This window comes from Canis aureus, chromosome 10 (assembly GCF_053574225.1).
Source record: "Canis aureus isolate CA01 chromosome 10, VMU_Caureus_v.1.0, whole genome shotgun sequence".
NCBI classification, from domain to species: Eukaryota; Metazoa; Chordata; class Mammalia; order Carnivora; family Canidae; genus Canis; species Canis aureus.
Genome location: NC_135620.1, coordinates 47,048,345 through 47,065,120, shown reverse-complemented (window position 1 = coordinate 47,065,120; position 16,776 = coordinate 47,048,345). Strand labels below are relative to the sequence as shown.

At 40.0% G+C, this 16,776-nt stretch overlaps 1 protein-coding gene across 4 annotated transcripts in view; it reads right to left on the bottom strand.

Annotated features, from left to right (window-relative positions):
* TEK (TEK receptor tyrosine kinase) overlaps positions 1–16,776 on the bottom strand; it is a 98,645-nt gene that overhangs the window by 33,774 nt on the left and 48,095 nt on the right. For all 4 annotated transcript variants that reach the window (XM_077912195.1, XM_077912196.1, XM_077912197.1 and 1 more), the window contains 7 exons: positions 13,664–13,774; positions 12,657–12,809; positions 8,941–9,072; positions 8,281–8,421; positions 7,128–7,256; positions 4,064–4,215; positions 2,290–2,434 (listed from right to left, as the gene is read on the bottom strand). In XM_077912195.1, coding sequence (XP_077768321.1) covers positions 2,290–2,434; positions 4,064–4,215; positions 7,128–7,256; positions 8,281–8,421; positions 8,941–9,072; positions 12,657–12,809; positions 13,664–13,774 — 963 coding nt within the window. The remainder of the gene's footprint in view (positions 1–2,289; positions 2,435–4,063; positions 4,216–7,127; positions 7,257–8,280; positions 8,422–8,940; positions 9,073–12,656; positions 12,810–13,663; positions 13,775–16,776) is intronic.

Below are 16,776 nucleotides of genomic sequence, written 5' to 3'. Positions count from 1 at the left end.
GTGAGGCCTCAGGAGAAGTTAACTCTGCTGACACCTTGATCATTTACCTAGCCTCCAGAACTTGAGAAAATAAATTGCTGTGGTTAAGCCACCTCATCTGTGGAACTTTGTATAGCAGCCTGAGCAACCCATTAGGAATGACTACACTACAAATTATTTATCCTTTATAATGTAGATGAAGATTTGGGTTAATTTCAGTTTGGGATATTATGAATTAAATTGCTCTGTACACTGAAGATGTCTTTTTTTAACATATACTCATTTCTTTTGAGCTTATACCTCAAGGAGAATTGCCAGGTCATAGGTATATGTATGCTTAACTTATGCATATATTTTCAGTTTTCCAAATTGATTGTACCAAATTGTATTCTGGTAGTAAAATCCTTACATCTGGGACACCTGGGTGGTTCTGTGGTTAAGTGTCTGCCTTTGGCCCAGGGCGTGATCCTGGAGACCCGGGATCGAGTCCCACATCAGCTCCCTGCATGGAGCCTGCTTCTCCCTCTGACTATTTTTCTGCTTCTCTCTCTCTCTGTGACTCTCATGAATAAAATAAATAAAATCTTAAAAAGAAATCCTCACATCTTTAAAAAAATATTATGATTAAAGACACTGATTAATTTACCTAATTATCATTTTATAAATATCAGTAAATACAACTATTTTCATTTTATAGATATTAGTAAATATGACATGAAGAGCTAAATCATTAAGAGCTAACCATCATGTAGAGCTAAGTCATTATAAATATGACATCAATAGCAATACTACAGATGCTTCTATGCGCTTCTATGCGTTGATGTTGTGTGCTGTGTCTTCTACTAAAAAATAAAAATTAGAACTGACTCTTCTGAATCTTAGCAACATGGTTTATTTTTGACTTATTTATTTTCCATGTCTAGCAAACATTCCAAGAAGCTTAAAAATAAGGTAATTTGTCTTGTCTGCATATCATTTCCTCCCTTTCAAGAACATGTAAGATATAAGAAATAATTTGGTCATGTGAATGTTCTACTGAATAAAACAGATCAAGGCCTTTTCCAGTAATCTAAAAGAATATTAACAATTCTGTGGCAGTTTATGTGGATGTTCAGGGTAGAGAATCCAAATCTACAAGGCTATATTTAAGCTAATGTTGTTATTGGTCTTCTAAAAAGATTATCTTCTGGGCACTTACATTTATTTCATTTATGGACATTACCTCTCAGACAGCCCAAAGATTCCTAATCAAGTAACAAAATGGGTAAAATACAAATCAACATTGGTTATCTTGCTTCCTAATCTTTAACAGAGGAGACTCAGAAAACAAAATGGTCTAGAAATGATGATGCATTATTTGGATTCAGGAGACCCAGGTTCAAAACTAAGATTTACTCCTTAACAGATATGCTACTTTATACAAGTTCACTAAACCCTCTGAATCTTCTTTTCTTTCTGGTAAAGTGGTGATAACAATATCTGTTGAACAGAGTTCTTATAAAAATTAAATAAGATGACTTATATGATGTACTTAGCCCAGTGCCTTTCATCAAAATATATTAGAGAGCTGTTAGCTGTTTTTGTCTAAATGGGTTCATAAGAAACTTCCAAGCTTAAAATTCCTTGCAGTATTTATGTATACCAGCCAAGCTAACTTGGATTTACCTCCATGTTGCTTCTTCCCCTCAACCACAAATGCATACCTATCTACTTAATTAATGTGAATTTTGAAATATTAATTCACTGCAGGAAGAATAATCAATGCTGAATATGTGAAAAAACTATTTGTGTTCATTATACAGCATAGCCTGGACTTCATAATAAGTGAGTAATTCTCAAAGTATTTTCCAAATTATCCTGCACAATAATGAATAGGAACTCACAACAATGATGAAGTCAAACTTTTCATGTAAAATAAACACTACTAGATATGTTGTGCCAGACACAATTCCAGGTGTTTTGCATATTCAACAAATCTTCACAATAATCCGGAGAGGTAGATAAACTAAGCTTTATTTTCAAATCAAGAAAGACTCAGAGAGGTTAAATTCATTTGCTCAGGGCTATATACAAGTTTTCTAGCTATTAGGGACAAAAATCAAATCCAGGGCTGTGTAACTCCAAAGGTCATATACTTAATCCCCCCTTTCCATTTTCATGCATATAAAAAATTTTCAAGGTGTAGTATCCTGGAAATTTTCCAAAGCATTTTAGTATTCAGGTAACATCTCTATCTTGGAGCAGCACCCAAAGATACATAAACACAATGTACTGAGGATGCAAGCTCTTCCTCTAGAAAATGGAGCTTACCTTTAACAGAAATGTTGAAAGGTTTTTCCACCATCCCAGCTACTGTGTTCACACTGCAGACCCAGACTCCTGAGTCAGGGGGGAGGATCCGGTGGATGGTGAATGTGGCCACTGACAGATGACTCGTAAGATTGAAGTCTTTTGGCTGGAAGGGTCAAATACAAATAAAAGCTTCTAGGGAGGCATAAACACACAAAAGGCCCATAACACTGACCCCATCTCATTGTTTGATAAGAAGTTTTCTAAGGAAAGATTAAGAAGCCAAATGCAATGCTAGTATAATCATTGGCTTATTTCCAAAGCTATTGTAGTAGCCCTGTAAGTTTATATTGGATTGATGCCCTCTCAGATCCTGCTGTTGTGTTTGTGTGTTTGGGAGTGTGGGGTAAACACTTACAGGCTAGGAACTTAATTCCTTTAAATTGCTCTGGTAACATTTGTTCCTTCCTGGTTGAATACAGAGATGGCTGGGTGAGACGACAAAATAGCTCCCTGAAATAACTGGGAACTATCTACACTATAACTGCACTACTGAAACCCACAAAACTGCGGGTAAAATCAGGGCTCTGAAGACACACAGACTTCAATTCACATCCCTACTCTGTCACTTTTGACCAATTCCTTATTCAACTTCACCTGACCAATTTCCACTTGTATAGAAAAGGGACAGGTAATATTATGCAGCATGTTGTATATAGCATGGTTGACCCTCTACACTACTAGATAGTAGCTGTTACTTCCATTAACCCAGGAAAAGGCCAACAAGATTTTAAGAAGCTGTCAGTTGGCTTCACTACCTAATGAGTTGAGTGGAATCAGGAACATCTGATGTGTAGAAACCAGTAATGGCACATTCTACATATCCTGCCCCCACGAGGCCACTCACATCTACCCTCTTGTCAAGTTGATTTTCAGTCATCTTTGAGAGAAAAAAAAAAAAAAACAGATAAGCATTTCAAAATTTTTAGATAGGAAAATACAGCAACTTCCTGAAGATCACTTGTGACAGAGAAATTTGGTGCATTGAGATTATTGGAAGAAAGAAGGGAAACATATTGGAAAAGTTGCTTAGTCCTCTCCAGCAAAAAAGAATTGCTATGACAGCACTCTAACCAGTGCTGAGCAACAAGGCAACAGGGCAGAGTCTAGAGGTAGGGGGCCCTAGGAATGTATTCAGATCCAAGGGATTCTATGGATTATCTCTGAATGGGAAATGTGGGAGTAGATCTATCTAGAGTCAAATAAATTATACTGAACTCCTGTCTTTCATACTCTGCTAATTTTTGCTCCAAAGAGCACAATAGAAGTAGACCAGTCATCAAAGTTCCATTTCCTGTAGCACATGGTAGGTAACACATGAATCTCCTGCTGATTCATGGGGCCACATCTTGCCACACCCTTTGGTGGCCACAAGACCACCTCATTCTTCCTGATATGAGAAGTTAGAACATGGGGATATTGTGAGGAGTAGAACCTGCACAGGCTGACATATACCTCTCAAAACACACAGAAAGTTCTGCAGGACGAGTCCCATCCTCGGGACTCATCTTCATCAATTCCACTGTGGTCATCTCTTTCTAACCTTGCACTATAGCAATGGGCAGGCTGCAGTGAATCTGCTCTATCTCCCCAGGGACATGGCATTTTGTCCAAGCTAACAACATACCAGGTTCAGAGGATGCAAGCCCAGGGTGGAATGTAGCCTTGAGAGAGGTGATTACTACAACAGAAAGCATCTAGTAGTCTCGGAAGTCAGATTAGAAATAACTCTTACATGGAGCACTGTCCCATCCGGCTTTACGAGAGTCATTTCTTCATTGGCAGGTAGTGGCCAGCCAGAAGCTTTGCAGATGGGGTTAAATTTACCACTGTTTACTTCTATGTGATCCGGCAAATCCTCTATCTTTGGGATCATCCTTGGCATGCCTGCATGAGGAAAACAGCACTGTGAAATCGAATCTTTGACACAGCAACAGTAATAAAAGCAGCTACCATTTGACAAGTCACATCCCAGTTAAGAACTTTGCAAATATTATATTGTTTTAATAAACTTGCGGGGGGATGTTATTGCAGTCTCCATTTTACAGATGAGAAGATTGAGGCTCAGAGTCCAGAATCAAGCTCAGAGCTATATGAATCCAGAGTCCACACTCTGCCATAATGCTGTGCTCCCCTCAGTGGATCTGAGACAGACGGTCTCTATGTTAAGATGTTTATCATGGCCACATCTTCCCTGGCCTTACCTTTCAACAGCTTTTACTTTTTAAGAGAATGTTAACAAAAACAAAAGCAAAAAAACAAAAATAAAAACGAGGTCTTCTTTGACTCAGAAAACAAACCCACAATATTGCTGACCAACATGATCCTCCATTTTGATCCCCACTGATTGGAAATCTGCAAGTAGCAGGCGATGAAGCCATTCACATTTATATGCAAGAAGTGAAGTGGACTAGAATTACACCCCCAAACTGGTTTCTAGGCAACAGCCAAATGAAAAGTGTCGCTGCCAATACTGCCAATAAAGAAAATGTCTCTGGTGGCAAAAAGGGTATCAGGACTCCTTGCCTCATACCTACACTGTAGAGAATGAATAATCCTGAAATTTAACAATTTTATATTGAATTGTAGGGCTCCAGAGAACCTCAGACCCTTTGTGACTAAACAGGAGACACGGTAGAGAAGAATGTGGATAGTAGACGTGCCCCCGCAAGAGCAGCAAGCCGTTGGTTCTGGGGGCCAGGGAGAGGAGGTGGAGGAGGCAGGGACACAGTAAACCCAACATTCATATTTTCTATTGATGTCCTTTGTCTCTGACCTAGAGTGCAGTAAGTTATGGAGCCGGAAAAAAAGAGGTCTAAGAACTACAAGAGTAATTCCTTGACCTATCTGTAGACTTGAAGGGATTATGATTAGAATCTACCAGATTTTTCATCCTAAGAAGTTATTCGCATAGTTATTTTTACTTATTTATGTACTTATTTATTCATGAGAGACAGAGAGAGAGAGAGAGGCAGAGACACAAGCAGAGGGAGAAGCAGGCTCCAAGCACCGGGAGCCCGACGTGGGACTCGTTCCCTGGTCTCCAGGATCACGCCCTGGGCTGAAGGCGGCGCTAAACCACGGAGCCATCCGGGCTGCCCCGCATAGGAATTTTAAAAAGTGCTTTGACACTAGTAAGGCGGTTAAGTCTGTCCTATACTGCCACTGGGTATTTCCTGCAGTCCTCCAGAGGTGAGCCCGGGTGTGCAGGTGGAGGTGGAGCAGAATCCGGGAAGGGGGAGAAGGGCTTCTCTCCGAAAGTGGAAGACCTGGATCTGGGTCTGAGATTCTCACACCTTTTGCAACTTCAGGCTCAAAACAGAAAAGTAGGCATAAAATTGAAAATTCAAATCCTTTGGCTTGTTAGCTATTTTCAACCCAATCCTCCAGCAGCCCCAAGGCCTTTCCTTCCCTTCCTAGACCCTCCCAGGTTCCTGCCCTGCAGCCAAGTCCAAACACTGGAGAAAGAAGTGAACACCTAAAGCTTAGCCAAAGCCTTTGAAAAACAATTGTTGGTATTTTCCTCCCATGTTTGTTCTGATTTTAAAAAAGAACAGAGAAAAAACCCTAAGGGTCTTAGTCTTATTGCCCTGAGTGTAGATTTCTTTCTGTAACATTTGATTTGTAGGATTGAAAAAATAGCACATGTTCATTATTTTTAAATTTTGAAAATACCTAAAAATATGCTTCTTTTAATTTTAAAAAGTGTATTCTAGGGCAGGAATTAGCAGACTTTTTCTGTAAAGGACTAGACAGTAAATATTTTCAGCTTTGCAGGCTGAAAGTTCCTGCTAACTAGCTACCCAACCCTGCTGTAGTGTGTGAGCAGCCACCGATTATGCATTCTCAACGAATTCGTGTGGCTACATGCCAATAAAATTTTCTTTATAACAACAGATGGTAGGGAAAGAAAAAGGATGAAGTACTGATAAATGCTACAATACAGTTAAACCTCAAAAACAGTATGGTCAGTGAAAAAGGCCAGCCACAAAAGACCATGAAACGTGTGATCCCACTTATAGTTTATGAAATGTCAAGAGAATAAGTAAATCTATAGAGATAAAGTAAACTTGTGGTTGCCAGGGGCTGAGGGGAGCAGAGAATGGGAGTTCTGGCCAACAGGGACAGTGTTTCTTTTGGTATGACAGACGTATTCTAAAATTAGATTGTGGTGATGGTTGCACAACTCTGTAAATATACTAAAAATCATTCAGCTGTACATTGAAAAGGGATGGATTTCATGGTATAAAAATTGTATGTCAATGAAGCTGTTAAAAAAAATAGAGGGCTGAAAAAAATAGAGGGCTGGATTTGGTCAGTGGGTCAAAGTTTGTGGACTCCTTGCTCTAAGGTCTTTTCTGAACTAGAATTATTTAAAATTTCATTTTGAGGGTAATGTTTTCTAATTTTCTTCTTCTTTTTTATATCTTTCTTTTCAAAAATATCCTTTGTCCAAATGCCTCCAGAGTAGTTCCCTGGTGTGCATATCCCAGGAGAAGATGGGTCCTAGGGAAGGGCACAGAAGAGACAGGAGGAGCCCCCAGCCAGCCAGTCATCACTCAGTGTGCCACCAAATGAGTACATGTGTTCCTAGTGGGAGGAGAAATGAAGGCCAGTAGGAGGGCCTGTAGAAAGAGCTGGAATGTTGTCCTTTAGGGTTTGGGATATATCCTTCCAACTTCTGGATGGAAGCAGAAGTGACTTGAGGAATTTGGGCTTCTGGAGGAAGAATCAGAACCAGCAGAGCTCAGTTCAGACGTGCTGACCATGGCGCCAACTACAGTGTTACCTTGCTTTACCTTCTTTCTCACACTGGAGCCCTTGGCGTTCTGGAGAGCAGAGACATCCTTGGAACCGATCACACATCTCCCCGTGGCTGCACCTGCAACTGAGCTTACAGTCTGGCCCATAATAACCAGGCTGGCACGCTGTAAACAAAGACACCAGAACCCTTGTTAACACCGACGAAGGGAGAAAACTAAGGCTATGGGTGGCTAGTTCAATTTTTCTTTCCAAGCTATTTACTGGGTGAAATAGAATCCTAAAAATTATTTCACCTGCTTTTTTTTTTTAACTGTTTTTTAAAGGTGGCTATTAGAAAGTTTTGAATTACATATGTGGCTTGCTTCTATTTTTTACTGAACTGCTCTAACTCAGAACATCGTTACAAGGTTGCTGGGACCCCATCATAGCTCCCAAGATGCCAGATGTGGAGAGAGTTGAATTTGTGACGTAAATTCTGAAAACCTTTGAGCTCTGGCCGATCCACCTCATTAGCATTCCTTAGGGAGGGTCTGATAAACTTGACTGCCCAGTCATGGCAAGCTACTGTGTAAGAGCACACATGAAACTCATACTGCAAAGATGTAAAACTTATACCACTGAGCCTCACCAAACAGGCAGGTATGTTTTAGACAGGGCAGAGGGAATCTTTGAGTAGGTGAAGTTAGTGCTGCCTACATAATGTCCACAGAAGAAAAGATCTTCCTCTATTTTCAAATCCCAAATTCTGTCTGGATCAGAACTAAGAGCTCTGATATCTATAGCCCACTGAAAAAGCAAATCTCTATGGCTTTTCAACTCAAAGTTGGTCTGAAAACCAGCAGCATGAATGCCATGTGGGAGCTTCTTGGAAATGCAGAAACTCAGGTGCCAGTCCAGACGTATGGAGTCAGAATCTGTGTTTTAATAAGAACCCCAGATGATGTGCATGAGAAGCACTTTCTATAAGGTCCAGATGATGTGCACGAGAAGCACTTTCTATAAGGTCTTAATTATGAAAGCATAATTAACTTGAGATGAAAACATCTCTGATTTAAAACCCTGTAATTCAGCAATGGATAGTTGAGTGAATAGTTCAGGTGCATTTTTACTCTATTATTTCCAGCAAGCTGGATCTCCTTGGTAAACCCACTAGAACTTTTTCTGTTCAGGGGTGTGATTGATACATACCTTCGTTGCACTGCAGACCCTGCCAACCTGTGGCGCAGGAACACCCATAGGGGTCTGGGAGACAGAACACGTAGGACTTACATCCCTCTGGTCCACTACACCTTTCTTTACAAGTTCTGCCAAATGTGTGCAGTTCACAAGCTTTGGGGGGAGAAAAAGATGATTCAGAGTCAAATATTCAACCCCTTGAAATGTATGAGTCTTCTTTTAAGGGTCTCTCCTAGTGAATGTGGAAAATAATCCAGTCTCAGCTATGGCATGAACAGACAGTATTGATCGTCAATAAAGAACCTTTAGGAAAGGGTATCTTTTTCTAGTTCACATGGAGTTTCCACATGGCCTAATATGGTCCATGTAGTTTCTGTTCCCAAATGGTTTCCAGAGTTAAAATTCTACCTCCAGCAGTGATGGCTTTTTATTATTTCTTATTTTATTATTATTTAAAGATTTTCTTTATTTAGTCATGAGAGACACACAGAGAGAGGCAGAGACATAGGCAGGAGGGAAAAGCAGGCTCCCTGCAGGGAGCCTGATGCGGACTCAATCCCAGAATCCTGGATCATGACCTGAGCCAAAGACACATGCTCAACCACTCCACCCAGGTGCCCCAGGGATTGCTTTTGAAATCCACAGTTTACTCATCTAGTGCTCTTGACTTACCCTTCTCACAGGTTCTCCCCATAAATCCCGGTGGGCAAATGCATTCTCCTGTATCTTCATGGCAGACACCATTGTTCATACACACAGTGCAGACACGGTTACATTCAGGTCCCCACTTCTGAGCTTCACATCCTTTTAAGGAAAACAAAGCTCTGGTGAGTAGAGCACATTCACTCCATAAACCTTTAGTGAGCACCCTATAACATGTCAGTCATTTTACTGGACATTAATAAATGAAGAGAAACAAAATACAATCTCAGTTCTCTAAAAGCTAACAGTCTTATATGAGAAATAGACAATGGAAACAGGAAATAAGGATAGAAATAAAGACAAGGAGTACTTTATCCTGTCTTAGGTATGGAAGAGGGTATAAATGAAGGCTTCTTGGAGGAGGTGGTGTGTGAGCAGAATCAGTATAACCATATAATTAGGAAAGAAGATAGGCTATAGAGTGTGTCCCAAGAAAAAGTGAGGCAAAGGAGGAAGGCCTGGCGTGTTTGGGAGCTGCACGAATGATCAGAGCCAAAACAATGGTTTTCTAACGTTGATCCCTGACCAATAGCTTCTCCATTACCTTGGAATCTGCTAGAGTTGTAAATCCCAAATGTACCCCCCATCCATGACCTACTGAATGAGAACTCTGGAGGTGGCCTAGCAATCTGTGCTTGCCAAGTCCTCCAGATAATTCTGATGTATGCCAGAGTATGAGAACCTTTGGTCTACAGTAATATAGAGAAAAGATTCAGCTAAAAAAGCAAGCAGGAGCTAGTAGCATCCACCTGTTTTTCAGGTAAAAAACATAAGAACTGAAACAAGATATACAAAACCTAAAATATAAGAGTGGTAAAATGCTTCTAGCTTCTTATTTCCTGGATATTTCTTTTTTCTTTAAGATTTTTAAACATTAATTAATGAATTAATTAATGAAAGAGAGAGAGAGAGCATGCAAGTGCACGCAAGCAAAGGGAGGGGCACAAGAGAGGTAGCAACTCTCAAGCAGACCCCATGCTCATCATGGAGTTCCCACGCAGGGCTCTATCTCAGGACTCTGAGGTCCTAACTTGAGCTGAAATCAAGAGTCAGATGCTTAACTGACTGAGGCACCCAGGTGCCCCTCCTGGATACTTCTTTCTCCCATTTGGTGATTTTAGATGGTTATTTGAATCCAAGGATACCTTCTGATTAAGGAAAAAAGTCAGGGGTGTTGGGATGACCCTTTGTGGTCAGAAATTTAATTTTTCGCCTGAAAAGAACTAGTATCTTTGTCCCTGAGTATTAGTCTCAGGGGGTAAGCTTGGACCTGTGCCTACAGCTGATGTAACTTTATAATTTCTTTGGCAAGAATTCCTGGTTATCAGTATTTTCTCTAAAATAATCAGGAAGACTGTCTACACAGACCCTTCCTTTTTTTTTTTTTAAGATTGTATTTATTTATTCATGAGAGAGAGAGAGAGAGAGAGAGAGAGAAAGGCAGAGACATAGGCAGAGAGAGATGCAGGTTCCATGTAGAGAGCCCGATGTGGGACTTGATCCTGGGACTCCAGGATCACGCCATGGGCTGGAGGCAGGCTCTAAACCACTGAGCCACCCAGGCGTCCCTACATAGACCCTTTCTTACAGACTTCCACTTAATAGATAAAGCTACAAAATGCCTAGAAGTTAATATTTACATGCCTTAATATATAAAGGGAAAAATACTTCTGCACAATTAGTGATTTCTTAAAAGCCAGACCACAGGTTATTTACAGGTGTTTAAAACTAATGATGGCAGCCCATGGAGAAGAAAATGGGCGTCCTGTTACATTAAACTATTATCTCTAGGGCTCTACGTATCTATAGACCTTTCTCAGCTTCTCCCCTACTCCTGGAAAAGATAAAAGAATAAAGCTTGAGGGGAAAATTGAGGTGATCTCTTGGGGATGGAGAAGCCAGGAAAAGAGTTCGTTGATAAGCAACAAGATGCAATCAGGTTTCTATTAATTTTCTTTAAAAGCCCTGAGGTTTTATATTTTAGGAAACCAAATGTTCATGCATACAGAGAGAAATCCTATAAACTCAATGGTTATAATAAATCTTTTGTCAGAGAATTTATATTGAAAAGAAATCCTATAAATACAACCAGTGGGATTTTTCACACAAAGTCTTTATGCACTGATATTTTCCTAGATTTCAATTTTGTCCTGAAGAGATGCCTACAGTTATGAGAAATAGACAAATGCCTTCAGCTGTACCTCATTGCTTAAAACATCAAATAAATCCCACTGGGGAAAAATACTCTTAAATGGGATGATCATAGCCTAACTCAAACTTTTTTAGAATTATTTTAGATATTTAGCAGTGCTTCTCAAACAATTTCACCAAAATACCCCTAATAGCAAAGGAATTACCATGTGCTCCTAGCAATCTCAAGAGATAAGCTAGAGATCAAAATGTGTTTTGAAATCTTTCACTTTGTATTAAAAGTTCAGGTAAGTTTCACATTCTAGTCTATATTAAGTCATGTTTGTTTTGACATTTTAAAAAAAGTTAAATCTTTTACCATATGTCAACGTCTGACGTTTCTGCTATTACTAGAAAGTGTCCCCATAAACCCTAGACTCTGAGTACCCCCAGTACGTGGTGTTGTATTAGACTAGAGAGAAGCCACCTAAACAAAATGAAGGCAAACTGTGCTTTTGCCACTTGGACTCTCCATGAGAGTAGGGAATAAGAGAGGATTCCACCTGCCGAAACCAGATGAGCTACACTTTTCATACTTATAATGTCATAATGCAAAACTATTTCTCCATTTACCTATGTAACTACTCTGAGAATTACCCAAGGGACAGTGATTCATCTTTTTATCCCTCGTATTTTCATACCAAAATGATGCTGGGCACAGAGTTATAATCAATATATATTTGTTGAATGAACAAACAAATAAATATAATGCAAAGCAAAATTGTTCATAAGTTAGAGATTCCAATCATTAGAAGAATGACAGAGCAACCCAAATGCTCTGTCATCTAAGTAGACCTGAGTCGTTTAATATCATGAATACTTGGTACAGACAAGAAAATTCAAGGGAAGTTTTGATAGTTGTAAAAGGGTGGGGGTGGAGTTTTTACTAGTTCTAACTCATGCGCATTTTTCAAAAATGAGAATAGAAATGCCATTTGACAGTTAAATAATCTGGAAAGTGTGGTATTTACAGGAGGCTTAATGTGGTTGTTGTTTGGGTTTTTTTAAGGAATTTATTTTTTTATTTGAGAGAGAGATCACGAGGAGAACAACAGAGGCATAGAGGAGGAAGGAACAGGAGGGGGAAAGAATCTAAAGCAGACTACTTACTGATTGCAGAGCCTGACAAGGGGCTCAATCTGACAACCTGAGATCATGACCAGAGCTGAAATCAAGGGTGGGAAGACACCCTTTATCCCGGTAATTCAAATGTTGGAAATAAAAGAAACATTGCTGAAGCATAGTTAGAGTAAGAGTATCCCCCTGGAAAGAAAGTTCATCCACCCCCACCCATGCTGAGCACCCCACATCTTCTCTGGGGCCTATCTTTTCTGGAAACTTGCTTTTCAGTTGTTTCACCAATTTTTTTGGAGTCCTTAGTATACTTCCAACCAGTCCCTGGTTTTTGCTTAAGTAGCCAGAGTCAGTTTCTGTTACTTGCAGCTAAAGATCCTAACAACCAAATCATCCCAGATTGTGGCCTTTCAATCACTTACTCCGGACGATCAGCCTGGTGAAGGCCGAGGTGAAGAGGTTTCCTCCTATGTACCTGGCTGAGTACACTCCAGCATCCTGGGGCTGAGCATGAGGCAGATGCACTTCTAAAATATCAGGTACCTCGTGCCGGGGCACTGAGTGGATGAAGGAACCTAGCAAGGGAGAAGAGTAGAGAATAGTGGGTCACACACAAACACTCCTGTTTCCCCATCTGGCTCCCCAACTTCATCAGTTGTCTCTGACTGGATATAGAAAATTTCCCCTAGCATACTGGATGTGGAAGAATGAAAAGGCTGAGCCATTTAATGCTCTCCTCAAAATTGAGAAAGTTGTGGTGACAGAGCAGATAGGTTGGTCTGTACCGTCTACCACCAAATAGATGAAGATAGAGCTAAGGCTAAAGTGTTTATCTTCTGCAGAAAAAGATGAACAAGTAAAGGTACCCCTGCCAACTAATCCATTAACCAGGAGATACCTAGAATCACTACTCCAATCTGGAAGTCCTATCCCCCTACAGAACTCAGAATGGTCCCCATCAATACTTCAGCTGGATCAGACAACTGCCACCAGATGGTGCCAAACCACAGTTGGACCTGGACAGATTTGTAAGACACAGTTGGATTTCCAGACCTAGTGCCAGTTGGCTTCCCAAGCTCAGTCTTGTAATTTCCTTCACCTTGCAATCAAGCAACATCACATTTTTCATGGCTGAATTTGGGACCTCATTTATCATCATGATGGGGTTTTACTGTACATTCACAATTTCTTATTACACATTCATAAATATAGAATGTATGTACATTCATGTCTGTATATGAATCTCTGCTTTAAGCAACCAACCACATTGCCTGATAGAGCTTCTTTAATAAGATTTAACTGGCTTACATCATAATGGCTTTGCTTCAAACATCTGCCCCTAAGACTGCACCAGAATGATGACCCAATACGTCTCATGCTATCTGATTTCTCACACCTGGTGCTTGTAGGAAACAAAACATATACTCACCATTTTTGTAAATCACTGCATCTTCTTCTTTCAACAACACCTTTTTGAAAGATATGTTCACATTATCTCCCCTGTCCACAGTCATGGTTAAAGTAGCTGGTAGAAAGGAAGCTTTTAAGAGAGAGAAAGAAAACAAGAAAATGAAGTCACATATTTTCTTCAGGAGCAACTGAACTTTGAACTTCAGATGATGAGGGCTGGCCCTTGCCAGAATTCGATTGATTGGTAGGACAGGAAAAAGGGGAGCTAATGTGTCTTAAACTTCATTAAGTTTTTGAAAAATGTGATGAAAGGAATAGTCATTTTCTTTGTAAAAATGTAAATATATACATACAATATGCATATACACATTTTTTTCCCAAAAACTCATTGGGGAGATGGGGACATTATGTTGACGAATATCTGTTGTCAAAGACCTGATATTAGCTCTCAACTATATTAACAATGAATCAACCATCTTTCTCCAATCTCTACCAAGTTTTCTCAAAGTGGAAAAGAATAGAAACGGTTAGACATTTGCCAAATGGCTCTTCCCTTTTGGGTCATGGACCTTTTGGGTTGTGTTGATCCAACTAACTCTAATTGCTTTAGAACACCCCAGGCATTTCTCAAATGGAATCAGCACAATGCTGGACTTATTACTAATGGTGTAAATATTAGGATATTGGACAATAAGGCAAAGATGGGACCCCTCTTCCCCTTAATTATATATAAAATATATATTATATAATATAAATATATAATCAAATGTATAGAGATACACACATACTGACATAGTTATGGAACTGGGCAGTACTGAGAGGACCCTGGAGAAGCCATTGTATATTTGACTTATAAAACTCTTTTGGAAACATCTGTCTTTTTGTCAGTCGTGGAAGATAACATTGCCCAAGTGCTTTGGTTTGTTGGACAAGATGTGTGAATAAAATCTTCTAACATTCTCCCAACCACAACAATTTCTTAATTCCCTTAATTTACATCATAATCTACAGAGACACACAATTACAAAAATAAGAGGGGGTTAACTTTAGGCTTTTTTGAGGTAAGCCATTTTTTAAAAAAAAATTAGCTTTATTGAGATATAATTGACATGCAAGTTAAGCCAATTTTTAAAACGTAACAATCAGCACTAAAAGAAGAGAATTGGGACATATAACTTTCCTAAACATGGAGGGCAGGAGAAACATGAAAGCCTAGAAAAAAGCCCGAATAAAAATCAAATCATAACAAACAGAAAAGATAGATTCTGCCAAATGTATGTCAAAAGCCAGAGAACCCCAGAATGAATTTTTTTAAATACATATATAATACACATGCTTTTTCATGACCTGCATATTAAACATAATAACACATAAGATTGTAAATAAAGGGATAGAAAAATATATACCAGACTTATATGAATTGAAAGAAGCTGGTATTACAATATTTATGTCAGAAGAAAATTATTTATTTATTTATTTTTAAAAGATTTCATTTATTTATTCATGAGAGATGCAGAGAGAGAGAGGCAGAGACACAGGCAGGGGGAGAAGCAGGCTCCATGCAGGGAGCCCGATGTGGGACTCGATCCCAGAACCCTGGGATCACGCCTTGGGCCAAAGGCAGACGCTCAACCGCTGAGCCACCTGGGCATCCCTAGAAGAAAATGGTTTATTCTAAAGCCAAAACAAAATTTTTGGGATAAAGATGGTCTTTACATGATGATATAATAAATGGAAGAAATAGTAATCCTGAACTTATATATGCATCTAACAATAGCTCCTAAACCCATGAAACCAAAACTGACAGAAGTAAAGAAAGAAATGGACAAATCCACACTGTGGAAACTTTCAGAAACTGATTCATCAAACAGACAAAAAATTTACTAAGAACAAATAAAGAAAAACTGTATAATGCAATTAAAGATCTGTTGGATATTCATGGATCCCTGTACCCAGCCAGCTGTAAGAACACATGTTCAAGCATATTGTCTCCCTTATTAAGCCACAAAGCCCATCTCCATAAATAACAAAGAATCAATATTCTATAGAACAAATCCTCTGACCAGAAGCCACCTAAATTAGAAATCAATAGCAAAGCACTCTCTACCCTAAGGTTTGGATCCCCATGGAGTTTCAATCTAGGAACCAGCCTGCTATGGAGCACGGGGTCAGTCAGCCTTCTTTCCTGTCTCCTCTGTGGCTTTCAGACTAGTGGCTTGAGAGAGGCTGATTAGGTATGGAGCACGTCATGGGTTTAGAGGGCTACCCTGGGGGCAGGAGATGCCTGCAACTACACTCAGAAGGACTCAGCTATAGGTTCATCTACTTGTTCTTCTCTGTGTGTGCTGACCCAGGCACAGGGCCCTGCCAGGACACCCACAAAAATGCCCCTTGTGACATGAGGCATACATACCTAGAGGGAGAATGGGGTGGGTCAAAGGGCACTGGGAGTGTGGAAGACAGTCCTAGACTTAAAGCTGTGCCCCCTCACCCCCTTACTAGATCTCTTTGAAGGAGTTACTTAACCTCTGAATATCTCAGCTTCCTTGTCTGTAATTTAGAAGTACAAGTATTTACTTTGAAAAGTTGCTGGGAGCATGAAATGATGTATTCCAAACCCCCAGGTACTTAGAAGAGTTCAGTATCCTTCCGAAATATAAAGAAATGGCAACACGGCTGGGCAGCCATCTGTCACCTGGGTGCAGGTGGCCGCTTTCTTGAAGGTACTAAGAGGGATGGAGCATTCAGGGAAGGCAGGGAGGGACCACGGGCAGGGGGACCTGATGGAGCTCCTGCTCACAGTGACCAGGTGCTTCCCTCAGCGATCCTGACGTGTGTGGCGCTTGCTCTCTGTGGCATGTTCCCAGGCCCCTGTAACAATCTTTTGTGACCATTTTATACTGTTGTTCCTTTCTCTGTGGTTTGCTTTTACTTTCTGCCCCTTTGTGTGACAATGTAATCATGGAACTGACCATAGAACTTCTCACTCAGCATTGTATCCTGAAAAGGAATGGACATTTGCCACAGGCTCCACTCCAATGGGGCTTTTCTTTTTCCCCCCGCTCCGTAGTTCTTTGTTGTTTCAGATTTCGTGGCTTTTAAGCCCCCTCTTTTCTTAGGTGGGTTTCTACC